Raw genomic sequence first — 24,522 nt, forward strand, 5'->3', positions numbered from 1 at the left:
TCCCCTGGTAAAACCGGGCCTTGGCTGAGTCAGAGCTCCGCCTCACACAGGCAACAGCAACATTAGGATCGCAAACCTTTATTGACCATAAACCCTACTCTGATTTACCTTCATACTACAGTATATACACAACAGTAGGCGGGGGTATCCACATTTATTCTGTATTAATGTTGTAGCCTCCTACTATATGCTGATGCTGGTCATGGGTTACATATCTCTTCATTTTGTCAATCACCTACATTATTTTTATATACATATACAAATAAATATATGTGTGTGTGTATATGTATAAAAGTATTATATTGCTCTGAGTTACACATTTTAATCATTTATTTAATTTACATTCATACTACATATATGACAAGCTGAAAGCAAAACAAATTGCTGGAGGAAGTCAGCAGAGCTGAGAGTATCTGAGGAGAGAAAGCAGAGTTAACATGCACGTTCAGTTGGCAGCTGGAAGGCAAGTTTAATGTCAGCATTCATTTCAACAAAAGCAGAGATGAACTGCTGAGACTGAGAGAGACTCTGCTCAGATTACATTTTGAACGTTGTCAGCAGTGTTGGGGACCTGTATCTAAGATGTGTTAGTGTTTGAGGGGGTCTGGAGGATATTTACAAGAATGATCCTGGGGATGAAGTGCTTGTTGTATGATAGCAGTTGAGGACTCTGGGTCTGTACTGGAGTTTATGAAAATGAGGGGAATCTGATTGAAGCTTACAAAATACTATGAGGCTTGGATCGAATGGATGTTGCCACTCGAAGGAAAGACTAGGATCCGAGGCCACAGCTTCTGAGTGTCGGGATAACTCCTCAGAACTGAAATGAGGATTGTTTTTCAGCCAAAGTGTGGTTAATCTGTGGAACTCAAGTTATTGAGTGTATTTAGGACTGAGATAGGTTCTTAATTAGTAAAGTTATCAAGAGTTTAGATCAGATTCCCTACAGTATGGAAATAGGCACTTCAGCCCAACAAGTCCACACCAACTCTCCAAAGAGTAACCCACCCAGACCCATTCCCCTACCCTATATTTACCCCTGACTAATGCACCTAACACTATGGGCAATTCACCTGCACATCTTTATGTATGCAGACACTGGGAGAATGTGCAAGCTCCACACAGACGCCTGAGGTGGGAGTTGAACATGGGACCCTGACACTGAGTCACTGTGCCGCCCCAATTTTCAAATTCACTTATAGGGAAAAAGGCAGGAGAATGGGTTGAAATCAGCCATGATTGAATGGTGGAGCAGCCTTGATGGGCCAAATGGCCCAGTTTCACTGTTACTAGGTTTTGGAGGGTTTGGGCTATAGGGAGACACTGAATAGGTTGAGGCTATTTTCTCTGAAGCATCAGAGGCTAAGGGGTTATTCTAGAAGTTTATAAAACCATGAGGAGTGTAGATAGGTGAATATTTCAAGGTCTTTTGCTCAGGGCAGGGGATTCCAAAACTAGAGGGCATTGGTTTAGGGTGACAGGACAAAGATTTAGGAGGGACCTAGGAGCAACCTTTTCATGTGGAGGATGGTGTGTGTGTGGAATGAACCGCCAGAGGTAGTGGTGGAGGCTGGTACAGTTATAACATTTAAAAGGCATCGGAATGGGAAAATGAATAGGATGGGTTTGGGAGGATATAAGCCAAATGCTGCCAAATGGGACTAGATTAATTTAGGATATCTGGTCAGCATGGATGAATTGGACCTAAGGTCTGCTTCCATGTTGCACATCTTTATGCTCTTTCTTTTTGAGTCCAGTGGCCCTTCCTCACAACTGATAGTAACTAGAAAAATATGGTATTTATGCTGATGACAAGGGTTGGGAGGAAAAAGGACTGACCAGATAGGTGGAAGCAGAGAACTGAGAGAGCAAAGAAATTAGCCAGACAAAAGATGGTTGTTGTAAGCCAGTGAAGGAGAAAAGCTGATGATGGGGACAATGAGTAGGTTAAATTGGGGTGGCTGTGCTGAAAGCAGGCCATATCATGATGGGCCCTGGAAAGTGAGGATAAAGGATATGGAAGGAGGTAATCAGGGTCTAAAATTATTGAACTTGACATTGATTCCTGAAGGTTATAGGTTTCCAAAATGGAAAATGAAATACAGTTCTTCTAGCTTTTGCTAAGCCTCACTGGAGCATTGCATCAGGCCTGAGATAAAATGTTGGTCAGGGAGCACAACGGTGTGTTGAAGTGGCAGGCAACTGGAAGCTGAGTAATTTTTATGGACAGTATGTGGATATTCTGCAAAGACCATAAAATACGGGAGCAGAATTAGACTATTTGACTGATCAAATCTGCTCCATCATTTGGTAATGGCTGATATGTTTCTCTACTCCATTCTCCTGCCTTCTTGACATAACCCTCAAAAATCAAGAACCTATCTATCTCTATTTTAAGTGCACTCAATGACTTCACCTCCACAGCCTGTGTGGCAATGAGTTCCACAGATTAATCACCCACTGGCTGAAGAAATTCCTCCTAACCTCAGTTCTAAAGTGTCATCCGTTCACTCTGAGGCTATGCCCTCAGGTCCACTCTATCCAGACTTACTAGTCATCCTCCTTCTCATCCTTCTAAACTCCATTGAGTACAGATTCACAGTCCTCAACCTCTCCCTGGGAATCATTCCTGTAACCCTCTTCTGGGCCCTTTCCAAGGCCACTGCATCCTTCTTTAGATACGGGCCCCAAACCTGTTCACAATATTCCAAACGTGGTCACCCACTCTGCATTTCATTTCCCCATTGTAGAGGAGTCCACGTTGTGTGCAATGAAGATGGGCAATATACTAGATTGAGTGAAGTGTAGGTAAATTGTTGATTCACCTGCAATTTGTGCCTGAAATTTTGGATAGTGAAGAGGGAGGAAGTAAACGGGCAAGTGTTGCACCTTCTGTGATTGCTTGAGAAGCTTCTGTGGAGGTGTTGGGAGTGGAGAAGGAGGGGACCAAATATAACAATATGTTTCTTGTGAGTTATTCTGTATTAATTATTTACCTTCACAATATGTTGCTCATGGGTTGGAATTTTTTTTTTCCCTTGTGTTAACGTTTAAATTACAACTGTTTTCAAACTTTACATACCTTTGCATTCATATGCCAACTCCTTTTAAAATAATGAAACTCTTTTCATAAAAGATACTCCTTAGTTCACATCAAATAGGTTTGCCAGCTGCCCTACTTTTGGGCTGAGTTGAGTAACCCCCTTCTCAAATGCACAGTTTGCAAACTTGCAAAATCCCCATTTGCCGCTTCTCTTTACATGGTGTATAAACTTCAAAGTTTCAGTTCTACCATCTGGTTTTGGATGGCACTTCCTTGAAAGTTGCTTGTGTTCATAGGGAAGGTGGAATTCTTTGCCTGCTTCATGCTCATGATGTGCAGATGATGTGGTTACCAATTTTAAATACATTTTCTTTGGCAGAAAAAATCTAAAAGAGGGAAGAAAAAGCTTCTATTTATAGTGCCTTTTATGTGTTCAAAACATCCCCAAGTACTTCATGACCAATGAATTGCTCTTTGAAGTGTAGTTCCTTTTGTAGACAAACACGACAGCCAATTTGCACGCAGCATGGTACCACAAACACCATGAAAGGATTGACCAGTTAAATCTTTTTGTGTTGTTGGTTGAGGGAGGAATGTTGGTTAGCCCACAGAGAACTCCCTGCTCTTTTGGAAGAAGTGTTTAGGATTTTAAAAAAATCAAAGCAAACAGATGGGCCTAAGTTGAAAGTTTTGTCTATTTTCTATAGGTTAGAAACATCGAGACAGAAGTTCATTTAACTGTTTGAACCTCTCCTACTCAATAAATTGTAGCTGAATTTATCTTAAATCCATCAATCTTTTTTTTCGAAAGCCCATAAGGTACTTATCTAACAAAGCCAACTAATAACTGTTCAAACTTTTTTGATGGAGCCCCAGCGTCACCTGTTTTGTGCAGTGGAAATTTCAAATATTCATCACTTTTTGTGTGAAGAAATACTTCTGAGATTGTTTTTGTGTAGCTCAACTTTAAAATTGGGGTTCTACCTCCTTGTTCTAAACCTTTTGATCAGAATAAATACATTTATAGCTACCTTATCTACTCTGTGCTGATATGTTTATGTGAACCAAGAACTCAGGCCAACGTTATTTCACAATAATGCAGTCATTTGTCACATTTTAGATTCTAAAAATGTTAGTAATTCTATCTGTTACATTTAATAAATTATGACAAAAATTTAGAATATCAAATCTGTAATGAACTCTACCACTGCATAACTATTGGAGATAGAATTTTAATTAGGTGTCAAGAGAGAACTAAATCTATTTTACAAAAATTGCAATAAAATATATTTAACTTCACAGCCAGTTTATTGTTTAGCTTATTTCTGCTTAGCACATTGAAAAATCTGATAGGTCTAATCCTAAAATTGCTGTTTGGTTAAGAATGTGAAAACATAATCACTATCCCGAGGTGATCAGAAGTAACTGCTTTGTGATTTGTTCACAGTGTAAATCAGTTTGACACAAGTACTTAAGGAGTATTTGGAAATCGGACTCCAAAAACAAAACAAGGAAAAGCTAAATAATACTCTTATACTGCTATTATCATACTGGATATTTTAAAACAGAGTTGTCAAATATTCCTATTCCAATGATCTGTGATAAATATTGACCTACCTGTAGTGGAAACCTCTTCTTCAATTGTTGAAATACAATAGAGTCACAGAGATGTACAGCATGGAAGCAGACCCTTCGGTCCAACTGACCAGATATCCTAAACTAATTTAGTTCCATTTGCCAGCACTTGGCCCATGTCCCTCTAACCAGACCTGGGCATTTTACGTCCCTTTGGTCGTTCCTGTCCGGCCCGCATGACGTCAATCTTAAATTAGAACATAAATGAAAAAGTATTTATGCCACGCACGCAATGCAGCTGTGTTGCTTTTGTTTTGAAAAGGATGCTTTTTAAAATTTACGTATGGACGCACATGCGCGTGTATGTGCGTGAACAGCTAAAAGTGATGCTTGCTGGCTAGCCCTCAAAATGTCAGCTCACACCAAGATAAGTTATGTCATATCGCACAAAATCGCCAGAAACAGTAAACCGTTTTCTGATGGAGAGTTTATTAAGGAGTGCTTGTTGGACTCTGCAGAACTAATATGTCCGGAGAAAAAGGCATTTGAGAATGTGCCCCTCTCCTAACGCACTGTAACGAGAAGGATTGGGAACATCGCGAGAACTCTGGAGCTTCAGCTGCAGCACAGAAATGTCAACCTTGACTTGTTTTCCTTGGATGAGCGCTGCGACGTACATGACACAGCCCAGCTACTCATCTTCGTACGTGGGATAACTGTGGACTTTAAAATCACGAAGGAGCTGGCAGCAATGTAGTCAATGAAAGGAACAACAACTGGTCATGATTTGTTCACGGAGGTAAATGTCTGTTTTGGACACGTTGAGACTAAAATGGGACAAGCTGGCGGGTGTGACAACGGATGGTTGCCCAAATCTAACGGGGAAAAAACTTTGGACTCTTAAAGAGAATGCAGGATAAAGTGACAGAAATTGACCCTGAACAGAAATTGGTATTTTTGCATTGTATTAAAAATCAGGAAGTGTTGTGTAAGTCAATGTTAAAAATTAACCATGTGGTTGATGTTGTAACTAAAATAGTTAACTTCTTCAGGGTAAGAGCTTTGAATCACAGGCAGTTTGTTGCACTTTTGGAGGAAAATGAGACTGAATATCGTGACATGGGCTACCCCACAGCTGTCAGGTGGCTCAGCCTGGGCAAAATGCCAAAAAGTGTACGGGACCCGAGAGAAGAGATTCAAGATTTCTGTGTGAAGAAAGGGAATGGCATTCCACAGCTTTCAGATGCAGACTGGATTGCAGACCTTGGTTGTGCTGTTGATGTGACTGCACTTATGAATGAACTAAATGTGAAACGGCAGTGCAAGGGCCTTTTTGTGCATGAAATGTACAACTTAGTGAAGGCTTTTATGAAAAGTTGCAGCTTCTCTCAAGCCAAATGGGGGGCAACATTCTCACCCACTTGCCAACACTGACTGAAGCCACAAATTCAACTGATCACCTCCACAGGTACTCATCTATGTTAGAAGTACTGCATGGTGAATTTTCAAGGTGATTTCAAGACTTTAAAATGGTTGAGAATGAAATGCACGTGATTCTTTCCCCATTTACATGCAATGTGAGAATGCACCTAGTGATGTGCAGCTTGAACTCATTGACCTGCAGTCTGACACACTTCTGGCAGAGTACTTTAGGTCAGTCTCACTGCTTGATTTTTACTCTTCTCTCAAAGAGTAGAACTTTCTACACATGAGGAGGCATGCTCAGAAGATTCTAGTCTTCTTTGGATCGATCTATATATGCGAACAGACATCCTCAGTGATGAAGTTCAACAAATCCAAATCCAGATCCTCTATCACTGATGATCACCTTTCAGCTGTCCTTCACATAATCACCTCAGACATTCAAGCAGATTTCAGTGCACTTGTTCAAGCCCAAAACAGACTGGACTTTTCTCACTAAACAAGTTAAATGAACTGAAAAACGTCAAAAGCACTTATTGCTTTTTGTATAGAGTTGTTTGTAATACTGAACAATAATGAAACAACTTTTCATTATTGATTTGTGAGTTTAACATGTTAAAAATAAAATGAAATACTGAAATTATTGTTTTATTTCTTCTGTATTTGACCTACTCCACAATTTCATATCTTTATTGTAAAATAATATCCTTATTCTTTTGATTATAGTTTCAGTACAAAACTATATAATTTAGCACTTTTTACAATGGGAGAAAACTAATACTGAGCAGAATTATGTTCAACTTATTGCTGGTTCGGCCCTCCAACACAACTCGGGTTTCTCATGTGGCCCCTTGGAAGAATTCATTGCCCTAAACCTATCCTATTCATATACCCATCTAAATGCCTTTCAAATGTTGTAACTATACCAGTCTCCACCACTTCCTCTGGTAGCTCAATCTATACATACATCAACCTCTGCCTGAAAAAGTTGCCTCTTAGGTCCCTCTAATATCTTTCCCCTCTCAACCCTAAGCCTATGTCCTTTAGTTCTGAACTCCCCCATCGCAAGGACAAAACCTTGTCTATTTATTCTATCCATGCCACTCATGATTTTATAAACCTGTATAAGATCACCCTTCAATCTCCCAAAGGAAAATTGTTTTTGCAGAAAACCGTTTAAGAATGTATGATGATGAAAATAATATGCTACTATTTGGCAAGTATAGCAAAAGATATTGAATGTTTAATTTTCAAAATGATGTGGAAGCAGCGCCTATTATCTGTAAACCCAGCTAGATATACATTTGAGTTTATAGGAACTTTTGGAATTTATTTGTAGATAACTGAAGAGTTGTGGTTTGGTTAGAGTTAGGCAATGTTGGATAGATACTCCTGCACTGAACTTTGGTTTGAACCCCTGTCAACATATAACTAGTCAAGTAAAATAAGGAAAGGGAACATTTTTTTGTTTTGATTTTCATCTGATTTTGCCGCTGAAGATAACTATTATAATTCCCAACTTTATGCTACAGCCAAATATGATTTGTTTTTCTGATGCAAAATGATTGTTATTTGTCATTATATTTTTCTGTTCATTAGGTTTTAGAAGAGGTGTGTAGAAAACAGAAATTGGATCCCGAGGAATATGGTCTGAAGTAAGAATCTTTAAAGCTATTGAACTTCTAATATTGGCTGATTTTTTATCTCCGAATATAAATGTGCTGGAAGAGATGCTGCCAACCTACTTCTCTGCGATTATAAGTTTATTTTATTTTTTTTTGCTGAAATAGTTACCTTTCATGTATAACATCCCTAAGATTTCAGATTAACCTCAATTTTGTGATAGTCATAGTTAAATCTGTGGGGGGAGAAAAGATCGAAACAGTGGATTGTTAATACCCTGGCATCTAAGGTGAATTGTTATCCTGTTTATCACTCTTTTAAAAATTTGTTGAGTAATTTTGTCATAATGCTTCATATTTGTGAAATAATTGCAGCTAGGTCTCTATCCTTTGGTGTAACAATACTTAGAGTCAGTCAGACATGCTGCTTTATAATGGGGTATGTGCTGCAGAGTTGAATTTGGCTTGTTCCTTTCTAAGACCATAAAGCTTAGTTACTGCAAATCAATACATGCTTGAGCAATTTAGCTCACTTGCTGTAGGTGATGGAACTTTGCAGACTGTGATGTACTTGTCAATGTGTGGCACCAGATCAATCTGGCAACTTCCGTGGTAACATAGATTGAATGAATCAAATCTGTTTCATGCTTGTGCTTAATCACACCAAATAGACTTAAGAGTTTAAGTTGATCTTCCATGTAACAATTTTCAGGTTGATAGTTTGAAGCTGATTCTGTTGCTTTGAATTCAAAATTTGCGCAGTTGCTGACAGATTTTCCATAGCTTTCCATGTGCTCTAATTTCTGCTAGCATTATTTCTGTATCCCTCTTGCTTTGATGCTTCACAATCATGCATTCAGCCACCAGAGTAATTAGCTAAAGTGAATGACCCTCCCAGTGTCTTTGGGTATCTTTATTATTTGCCTTTGTAAGATACCTTGGGATATTCTGCTATATTAGATTAGATTACTTAGTGTGGAAACAGGCACTTCGGGCCAACAAATCCACACTGACCCACCCAGACCCATTCCCCTACATTTACCCCTTCACCTAACACTACGGGCAATTTAGCATGGCCGATTCACCTAACCTGCACATTTTTGGACTGGAGGAAACTGGAGCACCCGGAGACACTGGGAATGTGCAAACTCCACACAGACAGTTGCCTGAGGCGGGAATTGAACCTGGGTCTCTGGCACTGTGAGGCAGCAGTGCTAACCATTGTGCCACCGTGCTGCCTGATGTGTTATGTAGATGTAAGTTGTAATGCCCATTAGAGACCAGGATTTAGCTGGCTGAATTGGGGTTAGACCAGATTTTGTAGTGTTATTGTGTAAGGTCTGCTTTCAACTATTTTCTGTTGCTCAACTTTTTATTTTGCTCTGAGAAAAAATTTAGATAGTAGCATTTTTGTTTCTGGCTTTACTAGAATTGTAAGCAGATTGATGAAGTCCTTCTTGCAAATTGATGTGGTTTACTGGTGGAATTCTTCACTGCACATCATCTTTTTTGATGTGGATTAAACTATGTAAAAGGATACTATGTAAATTTAACTGGTGCTGACACACAGACAGCAAACGGATTTCTTCAATTTGTTCATCTGTAGTAGACATGGAAAAAGATTTCGGGACAGCAAAGAAAGATTCATTGAAAAACAGACAATCCTCATTTACCTTTTATGCTTATTGTGGCATTTTTGTACCAGAAGGAGTACTTTCTGTTTGTGGTTGGTCCAGCAGTATTAATTGGATGATGAGCTTTCTTTTTGATGTAGTGTTTTGTTTTAGAGCAGTGCAAAACTTGGTCCAAATTATTTTGCTGTGGCAACAATCTGATTGATGCCCTGTTAAAAATCTATGTGACTTCAATCCTAGCAGACTACAAGGAGCCATGCTTAATCTCAGCAGAACATTCCCTGTTTCATGAACTGTCTCTGCATAAATGAGCAGTGCTACATCGAACTCGTCCGTTTGGTCCATTCAGCTTGTCTCAAGCAATTGTGTTATCTTTCACATCACAATAAGTATACTCACCATTTCACCTGAAACCACATACATCAACATACATATGCTTTTATCTACCTCGGAGCTCTTCATATATTGCTCAAAACAGTTCTCGAGTTACATAAAGGAATGATGACAATACACTCCTTCCAGCATTCTGATTGTAGTAACATTGCCCTTCAGATAGATTAAAATGGTAGCTTTAAAGGTCAGGTCAATATGTGTCATCCTTTATTACTTGCTACAAATTATTCTTCCAAATGTAACCTTAACATTCTAGTAAATAAGGTCACATGTAGATTCTTAAGATAAATATTTGAAAGTATTGCTCTCCTACAACCTCTTCCATCATGCAGAAGATAAAAAAGCTTGAACTCTCACACCAGCAGATTCAGGAACAGCTTCTTCCTGGCCGTTACTAAATTGTTGAAGGGATTCTCTAACTTCAAATAATGCTGATCTTGCTAATGTTGATCTTGCCTAGTGCATGCTTTGTGCAATGTAACCTGTATGCCTCTAAGTTTTTCTTTCACCTTATGATCTGTTTGTTCTTGTTTACTAAGGTCTGCCTGTACTGCTCGTAAACAAAGCTTTTCACTGTACTTAGGTATATGTGGCAATAAATAAATTAAATCACACAAGTAAGACAGTAAAGTGAAATGGAAATCTTAAAAATGTTCTCTTTAATTCTTCGTGGTTGGAAGGGCTGAATGTTAACCACACTGATATGTGATAAAAGTAGAATGTTGATGATATGTTGGTTTATTCTAGGTTCCAGAGAACAGTTTTGGATTTGTCACAGCAGTGGCGGTTTGCCAATGTCCCTAACAATGCCAAGTTGGAGTTGGTTGCAGCTGCACGTCAGCATGCTGGAGCAGAGAGCAAGGTAAATTTGCAGGTCCATTTGATAATGTTATTTATTAATTGAATAACATTCATGGCCAGGCTATCAAGAGTGTACCACCTACAAATTGCAATAGGTTCCTTTTTAATTAAGATTTTGAAATATTTGCTTTTCAACCATTGAACTTTGTCTTTTCGGTGAAGTATTTTATATGTTGCACGTTGAATAGTTATTACTAATTTTTAAAGGTTTAACGTTTTAGATTGACTGAACAATTTGAAAAAACTCTTCATTTTGTTTTTGTTCATCTGAACCTGAGGCATACCAATATCTTGGGGGTGAATATTTGCTAATGCTATTCAGGAGGTTTTAAACTAATTCAGCATGGGGGTGGGACTCTAAATTGTAGTTCCAGTGTCCAGGAGATTTAGAGTAATGAGGTCATAAATATGGTTTGAAGATTGCAAGAGTTCACCGGTAAGCAGGAAGGTGGTTTGAAGTGTGTCCACTTCAATGCCAGGAACCTCTGGAATAAAGTGTGTGGACTTGCAGCATGGGTTGGTACCTGGGACTTTGATATTATGGCCATTTTGGAGATATGGATAGAGCAGGGACAGGAATGGTTGTTGCAGGCTTCGGGATATAGATGTTTGAGTAAAAACAGAACAGGTGGTAAAAGAGGGGGAGGTGTGACATTATTAGTCAAGGAAAGTATTACGGTGGCAGAAAAGATGTTTGAGTACTCATCTACTGAGGTAGGATGGGCTGAGGTTAGGAACAGGAAAGGAGAGGTCACCCTATAGGGAGTTTTCTATAGGCCTCCAAATAGTTCCAGAGATGTAGAGGAAAGGATAGCAAAGATAATTCTGAATAGGAGTGAGAGTAACAGAGTAGTTGTTTTGGGGGACTTTAACTTTCCAAATATTGGCTGGGAATACTATAGTTCGAGTACTTTAGACGGGTCAGTTTTTGTCCAGTGTGTGCAGGGTGGTTTCCTGACACAGTATGTAGACAGGCCAACAAGGCGTGAGATCACATTAGATTTGGTACTGGGTAATGAACCTGGCCAGGTGTTAGATTCGGTGGTATGTGAGCACTTTGGTGATAGTGACCACAATTCAGTTATGTTTACTTTAGTGATGGAAAGGGATAGATATATACTGCAGGGCAAGAGTTATTGCTCTGGGAAAGACAATTATGATGCCATTAGGCAAGATTTAGATGCATACGATGGGAAGGAAACTGCAGGGGATGGGCACACTTGAAATGTGGAGCTTATTCAAGGAACAGCCACTATGTGTCCTCGATAAGTATGTATCTGTCAGGCAGGGAGGAAGTGGTTGAGCAAGAGAGCCATGATTTACTAAAGAAATTGGATCTCTTGTCAAAAGGAAGAAGAAGGCTTATGTTAGGATGAGACATGAAGGCTTAGTTAGGGTGCTTGAGAGTTACAAGTTAGCCAGATAAGACCTAAAGAGAGAGCTAAGAAGAGCCAGAATGGACATGAGAAGTCGTTGGCAGCTAGGATCAAGGAAAACCTTAAAGCTTTCTATAGGTATCAGGAATAAAAGAATGACTAAGAAAGATTAGGGTGATTCAAGGATAGTAGTGTGAAGTTGTGTGTGGAGTTAGAGGAGATAGGGGAAGCGCTAAAGGATAAAGTGTTGGAAAAAGTTATAAGAGGTACGATTTTTAATCATCTAGAGAGGAATAAGTTGATTAAGATAGGCAGCACAGTTTGTGAAGGGTATGCTATTGTGAACTATAGTATTCCCAGCCAATATTTGGAAAGTTAAAGTCCCCCAAAACAACTACTCTGTTACTCTCACTCCTATTCAGAATTATCTTTGCTGTTCTTTCCTCTACATCTCTGGAACTATTTGGAGGCCTATAGAAAACTCCCTATAGGGTGACCTCTCCTTTCCTGTTCCTAACCTCAGCCCATCCTACCTCAGTAGATGAGTACTCAATAATGTCACACCTCCCCCTCTTTTACCACCTGTTCTGTTTTTACTCAAACATCTATATGAATATTTCTCGTCAGTATTCACACTGGAAAAAGACAGTGTTGTCAAGGAGAGCACTGAGATACAGGCTACTAGACTAGATGGGATCGAGGTTCACAAGGAGGAGGTGTTAGCAATTCGGGAAAGTGTGAATTTAGGCAATTCCCCCTGGTTGGATGGGATTTATCCTAGGATTTTCTGGGAAGCCAGGGAGGAGATTGCAGAGCCTTTGGCTTTGATCTTTATGTCATCATTGTCTACAGGAATAGTGCCAGAAGATTGGAGTTTAGAAAATGTTATCCCATTGTTCAAGAAGTTGAGTAGAGATGACCCTGGTAATTATAGATCAGTGAGCCTTTCTTCAGTTGTGGATAAAGTGTTGGAAAAAGTTATAAGAGGTACGATTTTTAATCATCTAGAGAGGAATAAGTTGATTAAGATAGGCAGCACAGTTTGTGAAGGGTAGGTTGTGCCTCGCAAACCTTATTGAGTTCTTTGAGAAGGTGACCAAACAGGTGGATGAGGGTAAAGCAGTTGATGGGGTGTATATGGATTTCAATAAGGCATTTAATAAGGTTCCCCATGCTAGACAGTTGGAGAAAACAGAGGTATGGGATTGAGGGTGATTTAGCGGTTTGGGTCAGAAATTGGCTAGCTGAAAAAAGACAGAGGGTGATGGTTGATGGGAAATGTTCATTCAGTTACTAGTGGTATACCATAAGGATCTGTTTTGGGGACACTGCTGTTTATCATTTTTATAAATGACCTAGATGAGAGTATGAGCTGAAAATGTGTTGTTGGAAAAGCGCAGCATGTCAGGCAGCATCCAAGGAACAGGAGAACAGATGTTTCGGGCATCAGCCGTTGTTCCTGAAGAAGGGCTGATGCCCGAAATGTCGATTTCCTGTTCCTTGACCTGCTGCGCTTTTCCAACAACACATTTTCAGCTCTGATCTCCAGCATCTGCAGTCCTCACTTTCTCCTAGATGAGGGCATGGGCCAGTAAGTAAATTTGTGGATGGCACTAAGGTTGGTGGAGTTGTGGATTGTGCTGAAGGATGTTGTAGGGACATAGATAAGCTGCAGAGCTGGGCTGAGAGGTGGTAAATGGAGTTTAATGTGGAAAAATGTGAGGTGATTCACTTTGGAAGGAGCAACAGGAATAAAGAGTACTGGGTGAATGCTAAGATTCTTGATAGTGTAGATGAGCACAGAAATCTCTGTGTCCATGTACATAGATCCCAGAAAGTTGCCACTGAACTAGGATGAACTTATGTAAGTATTTGACGACAGGAAGCATAAGCCAAAGTATTCCAGAAAACTATTATCTTCTGGAGCAGTTTTAAAAATGTAGATATAAAATAGTTTTTACACCTAATGATGAAAAAGAAAGTTTCTGAATTTCTAATAAATTAATAAACTGAGTGACTTGAGCTTTAAAATTGGTTTCCATTCCTTTGCACATGCTTCTAATTCAAGACTGATGTGGATTTACCCATTAGGTATCTATGAATCAATTGAAATTTGTGTGCATTTGTGTAGTTTCTGCCCATTCATTTGTAACAATGAACTACTAATTGCTGAGAGATGGATTTTTGAAGTGCAAAAGCAGATGCTGGAAATCTGAAATGCAAATGCAAAAAAAATGATGGAAATATTCAGATCAGACAGAACCTCTGAAGAGAAAAGTAACAATAACTTTTCAAATGAACAACCTTTTGTTGGAACTCGATAAAAGGCGTGTTGACAACTTTGTAAAGAATGATGGAACTTTGGCTGCTGTGGAGTTTCTGGAGAGTAATAATGTGGATTTAATTTTCACACCTTGTCATAAAATGACTGCAGAAGAACTAGACAAAAAGAAAGTTGCGGTTGCCACCACATCAGTACTGGTTGAGGGATTCTGGATGTTGAATATGATCCAAAGTAAGATTAATTCAACTGCTTAGGGTGACAGTCCTCAGTGATGCATCCCAGAACAAATTTTTGTTTTATGCTTCCATGGTTTCGTTCCTATTTCCTTCTAGCAAATACCGTATATACTCATGTATAGGTTATGTTTTAAAGACAGTTGTTTTAGCTGAAATTAGGGGGTCGACTTATACGCAAGGTATTGTTTTCGAGGGGATGAAATGCATGTTTGGCATGAGTCAAAGAAGTGGACAAACGAGCCAGATCTCTATATAAAATAGTAAACAATAAAAGGAAGAAGAATTGTGGACGGTATTGAACACTGATCTTCAAAATAACTGTCTCCATTCTGCCTGTTACAGTAGAACGGCACTGTCGTACTGTTTTCCAGTTACCAGTGACATAAAGTGGATGTAGGTCAACACATGTACAAAAGTTAATAGGCATATCAACAGGTGGTCAGGCCATCTACCATGGGTATCTATACAACGCCCAATTCATGAAATAAAAACAGAGAAGCAGTAAAAACAAGAATAAAGACTGATAATATTTTATTAAGAAATAACTGCATGAAACTGTTAATAATATACGATATACACTTTACATCAAAAACCTGATATTCACAGCAAAAATCTCTTCTCAGTGAGTATCACAAATATTATGGGATAGCTGCTTAAAACAAAAGTTACATGTCCATGCACAAGTCCACTAGAATCCTTCAAGTTCACTGTCATCAGTTGTACCACTGAATAACCTATTCCAGTCATCTGGGTCAAGCATATCGTCATATGGATCATCTTCATCTGCACTCTCGAGGAGATTATCAACTGATTTGCCATCACTTCCATACCATCCTCCACACCATCTAAAGCACTAGAAATTCCAGATGTTTTGAAGGCTTTCACAATAATTTCAGTTTTCATCTCCCTTCCAGGGCTCAACAATCCACTCACATGCAGTTGCAAGTAATGGAGCATACACGGTGCTACCCTTTGTGAAGCTTTTTTCTCCTTCTTGCATCCAATCATCCCATTTCTTCCGCACTAAGTCCTTAAAAGGTTTATTGATGCTAACATCCAGTGACTGCACATGCTCGTAAGGCCTCCAAGTTTCATTGCAATGTCAGTATTGTTAGCTTGAAGTTCACTGATAATACTTTTCACTCTGTGATCTGAACATATCCAAAACCAGTGAGCTTTTTTCCCCTTTCTAAGTCCATCCTGGTCGCATATTCCAGACCACCTCCCTAATCCAAGTCTTACAGCCACCTTCATTCAGCCACCCTTTGTCATGGATGAGGACAACAGTGTTTTTTGGAAGTTTCTGTTTGGGCAGAGTTATCTGCTTAAAGATCACCATCGGCTTTAACTTTGTTCCATCTGCCATACAACCATATACAACAGTGAATTGACTCCTTTCATGGCCAGAAGTCTTAAACAAAACTGTTTTTGCTCCGATCTTGTCCACAGATCTATTCTCTGGTATATCAGACTTCATTGGGGTTTCATCAACATTGCTGATACTTGAGAGCCTGTACCCGTTTTTCTTCCGACTTTTGGTTGCAAAGCGATGGAATCCAATTAACTTGTCATTAAGTTCTGCTGGTAGACTTTGGGCAGTGTTGGTTTTCTGTCTAAGCACTAAATCATATCTTTTCATAAACCTACTGCACCATTCAGGACTGACTTTGAAATCACTGAATCCATCTATTTTTGCTTCGTTCTTGGCACGTATTTATACATTGTCGAGTCACTGTGCTTCCGTCTGACGACACTGAATTACCCAGTGAGCAATCTTTTCTTCTAGTTGTGGCCACTTGTTCCGATTTCCTAGGTTGGCGTACTTCTGTTTTGGCATAGCCTTTAACTGTGTGGCTTTTTTCCTCCGACCTTGAACAAATTTTTCAAACACAGAACTCCCTTGCAGCGACGCTATTGTTGTTCTTCTCTGCAACTTCAATAACTTTTAGTTTAAACTGTGCCGTGTGCTTGTTTTTTCATGATGCCATTTTGTCAGAAAAACTTTGGGGGAGTTTTACAATAAGTACAGAGCACAAACTGTATGCGACACCTACTTCTAAGAAACAGAGGCATCAGTGGGAAGACAAGGTCGAGGGCTGCCATAAGGTACCATAGATATTTGCATGCACAAGTCAGATATATGTATGTACATATTACATAAACATATATATAGTTATCAACATTCAATTTAACTGGTTGAAAATCACGTTGCGCAATTGTATACTGGTGCTTGCAACATGTCATGACGTAGATATTGCATTTGAATCAAAAATATGCAAATCATGCCCTTGAAAGCTGCATATGCAGTCAGGAAGAGACCCCTGAAAAACTAGGGTTGACTTATACACGAGATGTATCAAAGATACCAGATCTTAGGGGCAAAAATAAAGGATTGACTTATGTGAGATCGATCTATATACGAGTATATACGGTAAGTTTACTTGGCTGACAACTGGCATGAGGGCAAGAGAACATTTTAATTTTTGTAACTTCCTATAGTTCACAAAAAGATCTGAACTTCTGCAAGGTTGTGAGAGACAATTTGCTTTTTCTTTCTCTGGTGCAGGCATTGCCAGTGTGACAGATGAGATCAATGAATTTTCCATTTGTATTATTGTAACATGGGTGCCAATTAATGCAAGTTTGTGCTGAAGTACCTAATCATTCATTGCATCCTGTAGACTCTAGTATCTCAAACTGTATCAAGCTTAATAAATTATGAGTTGGAAAGGAATCACCAAATTGGCCATTATTGACTGAGGACGGTGTGGAGCTTGACAAGTTGATGGAATAAAACTACCTCTTGCAAAAATGCCATCCCGTATTCCCAATTCTTCTGCCTCCGCTGGATCTGCTCCCAGGAGGACCAGTTCCACCACAGAACACACCAGATGGCCTCCTTCTTTAGAGACCACAATTTCCCTTCCCACGTGGTTAAAGATGGCCTCCAACGCATCTCGTCTACATCCCGCACCTCCGCCCTCAGACCCCACCCCTCCAACTGTAACAAGGACAGTACGCCCCTGGTGCTCACCTTCCACCCTGCTAACCTTTGCATAAACCAAATCATCCGCCGACATTTCCGCCACCTCCAAACAGACCCCACTACCAGGGATATATTTCCCTCCCCACCCCTTTCCGCCTTCCGCAAAGACCGTTCTCTCTGCGACTACCTGGTCAGGTCCATGCCCCCAAACAACCCAACCTCCAATCCTGGCACTTTCCCCTGCCACTGCAGGAACTGTAAAACCTGCGCCCACACCACCTTCCTCACCTCTATCCAAGGCCCTAAAGGAGCCTTCCACATCCATCAAAGTTTTACTTGCACATCCACTAATATCATTTATTGTATCCGTTGCTCCCGATGCGGTCTCCTCTACATTGGGGAGACTGGGCGCCTCCTAGCAGAGCGCTTTAGGGAACATCTCCGGGACAACCGCACCAATCAACCACACCGCCCCGTGGCCCAACATTTCAACTCCCCCTCCCACTCTGCCGAGGACATGGAGGTCCTGGGCCTCCTTCACCGCCGCTCCCTCACCACCAGACGCCTGGAGGAAGAACGCCTCATCTTCCGCCTTGGAACACTTCAACCCCAGGGCATCAATGTGGACTTCAACAGTTTCCTCATTTCCTCTTCCCCCACCTCACCCTAGTTCCAAACTTCCAGCTCAGTAACTGTCCCCATGACTTGTCCGGACTTGTCCTACTTGCCTATCTTCTTTTCCACCTATCCACTCCACCCTCCCCTCCTTGACCTATCACCTTCATCCCCTCCCCCACTCGCCGATTGTACTCTATGCTACTTTCTCCCCACCCCCACCCTCCTCTAGTTTATCTCTCCACGCTTCAAGCTAACTGCCTTTATTCCTGATGAAGGGCTTTTGGCTGAAACGTCGATTTCGAAGCTACTTGGATGCTGCCTGAACTGCTGTGCTCTTCCAGCACCACTACTCCAGAAAGAAGGTTGATGGACTCATCATCTTTTTGATTTTCAGCGTTCAGCTGAGCTTCAGGATGATATAGTCAGTCTTCCTTTATTTTTTCCCGTTGTTCAACTTTGTCTCCATCAAGTGTTCATCCAAGCATCTTTTAGAAGTTACTTCTAAATCTGCTTCCATCACATTCCAGGCCATCACAACCACAACCCACTGCATAATTACATTAAAATGTTTCCAAGGATACCATGTTAGCCATAAGTCGCTGAAGCTAAGTGAGACAAGTAATGTTGACAGAAATTTCAAGAAGAGCACCATTTACGCAGTGAAACATGGGTATGAGAAAACTATGATGGTTAAACTGTGAATTGTAGGTGCAATCAAGTGTTTCATTTGTGGAAGTGATAATTGTTTTAATTTAAATATATGAATGACCCCAGTTTTGAACAGCAACAGCAGCTATATTCTAAAACAGTTGGGAGAAATGAACTCTAAACCCATCCTGTATTCTAGAATTTAGGAACAGTTCAAAATACAACTTTTGCTTCAACTGTTCAGAATTGAGTGTTTCAATAATGATGCAATTTCCTTCACTAGCCAATCCAAAACTGATTTTCAGAGACAAGAGGATTTGTAAGTTCCAGGGATTCATTGGCATCTTCTTCTGGCAGCTCAGCAAGTGGATTTTATGTATAATTAGGAACAGCCATCCCAAACCGGAAATTGTTCAAAGGCAAGCAGTCATAAGTGTCTGAAAAAGAGTCCAGTGGAGTTCCAGCAGTGAGCCAGCAGTGTTTGGAAGGTGGGAACTGTGCCTACTAACACAACTATTAGTTTAATGCCAAGATAACAATGTGATAAGTGGGTGTTGATGAAGGAGCAGTGCTCCAAAAGCTAGTGCTTCCAAATAAACCTGTTAGACTATAACCTGGTGTTGTGTGATTTTTAACTTTGTCCACTCCAGTCCAACACTGGCACCTTCAAGTCATGACATCCAATATAATCATTTAAAGTTGTGTACTTGATGTGTGGTTTGCTGTAATCTGTTTTGATAAAGAGTTTGGATGAATTGAAAAAGGTCTTAGTTGTATTACAGTTGAATGCATAACTCTTAAACCCCAAATTCTGGAGTTGCTTAAATTGAGTTGAGATATTCGAGGGTATAAGCAGACAAATCAAGGCTAATAGTCCAAGACAGTCATAAAGTAGTGCTGTATTATTGCAGGAGTGATCTTTTGGTTAAGACCTTAAATGGATGGCCCACTCCCATGGCACTATTTCAGAGAAAAGAAGGGGAGTTGTCACAAGTGTCCTGGCCAATACTTATCCTCTAATCAACATCAAAGAGACAGGCAGTGAGGTTATCACATTGTTGTAAGTAGGATTTTATAATGTGTGAGTTAGCTGCCAATTTCCAGCATTGCAATAGTGATTACACTTAACACTGGACCAAAATGTTGACTCTACTTTTTCTCCTCTGATGCTATCAGACTTGCTGAGTTTCTCCAGCAATTTCTTTTTTGTTTCAAATGCAGTTTGTTGTCTGTTAAATTCTTTGAGGCATCTGGTGGTTGGAAAAAGTTCCATATAAAAGACTGTTCTAAATTCACAGTGCCCAAAAATTGTGATTCAGTGGTATTTAGATTTGTAAAACTCAAGCATTTTCATCATGGTTTTTATAGTACATTATGATAAATTTTCAGAATTTTTGTTGGTCTTGCATGGCATAATGGTGTTACTGGCAAGACCTAAATTGTTCTTGAACTGAATAGCTTGCTAGGACATTTCCGAGGACAGTTAAGAGTAGCCCTGGAGTCACGTGTAGACTAGACCCGATAAAGATGGCAGTTTTCTTAAAGGATATCAGTGAACCAGATACTTTCATGGTCACCAATGAACCCACATTCACAAAGCATTAGCCTGAGCCTCTAGATTACTAGTCCAGTCATATTGCCACCATGCCACCATTTTACTCAGAATTAGTTTATTTTATGTAGAATCGTGCCTGTGAATTAGAGTACGTGAATTCTATTATTGAAATATAAAATTTAAACATTTTTAAGAACTGTCAACTTTGACATAAGAAATAGGAACTGGAGAAAGCCATTCGGCCCCTTGAGCTTGATTCACCATTCATTGGGGTCACGGTTGACCTGACATTCCTCATGTCCCGTTTTCCTGCCCTTTCCTGGTGACTCTTGATTTCCCTATTGAAGTTTGTCGTTTCATTTAGTCATAAGTTTGGATGAAAGATTTTGAACCTTTACAAAACAATGTCGTTGTTGAGTTTGAGTTTCAAAAGAATTGTGCTTGTCCGGATTTGAATGGAAAGATAAAACAGAATTGAACAAAATCTGTGTGTACTGCCAATCAAGAGTTGTAAAATTTTCAGTGCAGCTTGGTAACATATTTGATCTGCTTGAAGGACCATTTCTGCAAACAATCTGTGTAAGTGATTTAACAACGTGATTTGTAACATTCACATACTCAGTAAAAAATATCATGGTGTAAATATAGTCACGACAATGAGAGACATGTCTCTCTGTGGTCACTGTAGTATTAGTCATTTAGTTTGGATTCCAAAAGGCTGGAAACTTGCTTCTGACATATATGATACTAAATCCAGTATGTATCTGTAGTTTACTTGGGTCTGCAGGACTGCCACTGGCGAACAGAAAATGGAGTTAGTCACACCAATGTCCTGGACAGTGGTCCATAATTACATAAGCCTTGATTTCAATACCGTAGGTGAACAGGGTACAGATGATGCCAAAATTTGAAACAGTGGCAAGGATACCATACACGGTGGCTCAATGGTTAGCACTACTGCCTCAAAGCGCCAGGTACCCAGGTTCGATTCCAACCTCGGGTGACTGTCTCTGTGGAGTTTGCACATTCTCCCCGTGTCTGCATGGGTTTCCTCTGGGTGCTCTGGTTTTTTGCCACAGTCCAAAGATGTGCAGGTTAATTGAATTGGCCATGCTAAATTGCCTGTAGTGTTCCTGGATATGTAGATTAGGTGCAGGGCTAAACATAGAATAATAGAGTAGGGGAATGGGTTTGGGTGGGTTGCTCTTCAGAGGGTCGGTGTGGACTTGTTGGGCCCAATGGCCTGTTTCCACACTTGCGGGATTCTTTAAAAAAAAATTGTGCTACCAATGTTAATGAGAGAAATTTCTCTCTCCTGTTTGTCAGTCTACCAAGCTGATAGCTGTCAAATGAACTGGAGGGAAACCAATAGAGGAAGACTGTAGCCGGGCAACCTTCAAGACATTGTCTAGCAGGTCAGAATGGAACTGAAGTGGGAACAGATGGATCAATGGAAGGAGCTGTTAATTTACATCTAATTGCACTGAGAGAGTCCTCTTCAAGGCAAGCCACTCTGCTGCCCTCATATCCATTGAAGTGTTGGAATTGAATTTCCTTTAACTGCTTAATATTTTCTCCCCATCTCCTCTACTAGCTTTTAGTATAATGTGAGTGTTGATTGGTTAATATTTAGCCCCCTAGAGTTTAGATCCTGAATTTAAGTACAATAAACATTTTATTCACAGACACCTCTGGGACCAGGAGTGTGCTGGTTGATCAAATATCAAGAAGTCCACATAATCAGTGTAAAGCCACACATTAAGTAACATAGTCCAGGGGCTATACACATCACTGTTATACTTTATATATCACTTAAATAAGATTGCAACTTTGCTTTAAATAGAACTTACTGACAGAGAACCTTCTCACTCGAGTCCTCAACTGACTACTCTGACATCATGGTAGATTGCAGTATTTCAGGAGAAATTGACTTGAAGTTGAGTCACCTGTTGATATTTCATGTGGCCATTTGATTGAAAAAAATTATATTTACACTGAGGTAAATAAATTAAACTGTAAAATTTGGATGGAATAATACAGTAAACTGCATGGTATTTAATTTTTCCTGATTTTGAGAATGCTGGTTCATAAAGTGTTGAATAAAGCAAAGTTTGCTATATCTTATGTTTCTGAAATGACATAAAATAAAGAACTGCGGATGCTGGAGATTCTGAAACAAAAACAGAAATTGTTGCTGAAATTCAGCAGGTCTGGCAGCATCTGTAGGAAGAAAGCAGAGTTAGCATTTCGAGTCTGGTGACTCTTCATCAGATTATAAATTGTACCAGGGTACAAGGTGTGAGTTTAGAGCATTTTTCCTGATGAAGAGTTACCGAACTTGAACATTAACTCTTGTTTTCTTCCCACAGATGCTGCCAGACCTGCTGACTTTCAGCAACAAGTTCTGTTGTGGTTCCTAAACGAGAATTTGACTGATGACTACAGTGTAGAATTCTCCATTATTTACTGATATTTTCAATACCCCTCGCAGTTTAATTTCAGGAAATGACTTATGGCGCTATATGACTTTTTTCTTAAGTTAGAATTGTGGTTGAGGAACAGTAGCAATATAGAGGGAACTTTACATTACGCTTAGCTCAACTTATATCTGCTTAAAAGTTGAAACATTTATCATTGGCATTGTATACACTTAGAACTTGCTATTGATAATCTAACGATGTTGACTTTGAAGTCTGTAATTGCTGTGTACTTGTGCCAGAAACCTATAAAATCCATTCAGATTGTGCACCTTCTGCTTTTTAAAAAAAAACTTTGGTAATGAGTTTGGAAGTTGTATCATACCCTATATATTTTTTCTGACAATGTAGTGAAGCCAAAGGCTATTAATACAATTAGTCAATTTCATTCTAACCGTGGGAGGGATTGATATTAGTTAAATTCTATCATTTTGACTACTTATGTTCCTTGTAGCTTCCAAAGTGAACATTTGTGAGAATTTATATAATCCTGCAAATTTATAATAGTGATTCTTGGGACATCAGGGTTTTAATTGCAAAATATTTAAAGAATCATGTCAAATAAGAAGCTTGCAAAATATCTTTGGGGCGGTATTGTGAAATTGTATGTTGCAGCCCAGAATATGAATACAGTGTTAATTAGTGAAGGGCAATTACTTGTTATCACTGCAGTCTGAATGACATCTGTAGAACTCTGTGAACCGATTGGGGCCCAAGGCGCAGTGTAACGTTGTAGTCCCTCTAAGCGTTTTGGGTTTTTATTTTGATTGGGGCAACACTTCTTGTCCTGAGGGTATTAGCAATCGCCAAAACATTGTGCAATCAAAGCTCTGTATAGACCAAATTAGGTAGTTGTGGTAGATTCTTTCCCTGAACTGACCTTAAGATACAAGTTATGATATAACATTTCAAGATCTTTGGTCTTGTTTTATTGCTAGATTATGAGATTAATAATGCAATGCTTAAACTTACTCAAATCACATGTTTTGACTCTAAAACAAATCTTAATTTTATTTAATATTAAACATATTTCACCTGTGCACACTTGCTGTTAACTTTTAAATTCTTATTTCCACATTAATAATGTAAGTTTGCCATTCTAGAAACAAAGCATTTCACCATGTGGGAATTTGTTGTCACCATTGGCAAAAGGTTGGAATTAATGTTTGCACATTTATGTAGTTTTTACTATAAATGCAGACATAGGAACTTGTAGCAGTTGCATACACAAATAGTGACAATATATGACTTAAAAATGAAGATTGAATTTCCATCTATGCTCTTTTTGTTATCTCCTGCACTGTAACTTCATTTAATATGAAGACTGCACTGGGGCCTTTGTTCATGAGTTTGCGAAATAGGACAATCAGCCAGTATTATAATAATAAATCCAGTCAAAATCAGAGTGGTACCGTAATAACCTTCCCGCACTTTACTTTCCCTATTCTCTCTTAGTTTTAAGCTATTTTATGCATTTGTTTTCTTGGGATCTTAAATTGTGTTTTGGAAGGATCAGCTTTGTGCAAACAAGCCTTTCTCCAAAGTCAATTATTTTTCAGTTAATGGATGGACTAGAACTCTGAAGGTTGACATAATTGACCCAAAGATGTAAACAGGTCTATTAGACCTAATGTGTCATATCATCTATGTAGTGCAGTAGTGTGATCATGCGGTAATAGTTAATTTTGTGAGTATTACAGTTATATTTAAACTTTTTTTTGATAGTTGTAGCTGGCAGTAGTTGTGAAGGATCCTGCAGCTTTAATGGTGTCAGTATTTTGTGAAGGAAAAC

At 39.4% G+C, this 24,522-nt stretch overlaps 1 protein-coding gene across 4 annotated transcripts in view; it reads left to right on the plus strand.

The window, feature by feature from the left end:
• Nucleotides 1-24,522, plus strand: part of aspscr1 (ASPSCR1 tether for SLC2A4, UBX domain containing) — a 337,421-nt gene that overhangs the window by 126,368 nt on the left and 186,531 nt on the right. For all 4 annotated transcript variants that reach the window (XM_072558780.1, XM_072558778.1, XM_072558776.1 and 1 more), the window contains 2 exons: nucleotides 7,640-7,695; nucleotides 10,437-10,551. In XM_072558780.1, coding sequence (XP_072414881.1) covers nucleotides 7,640-7,695; nucleotides 10,437-10,551 — 171 coding nt within the window. The remainder of the gene's footprint in view (nucleotides 1-7,639; nucleotides 7,696-10,436; nucleotides 10,552-24,522) is intronic.

The sequence above is a fragment of the Chiloscyllium punctatum genome, chromosome 39 (assembly GCF_047496795.1).
Source record: "Chiloscyllium punctatum isolate Juve2018m chromosome 39, sChiPun1.3, whole genome shotgun sequence".
Taxonomy (NCBI): domain Eukaryota; kingdom Metazoa; phylum Chordata; class Chondrichthyes; order Orectolobiformes; family Hemiscylliidae; genus Chiloscyllium; species Chiloscyllium punctatum.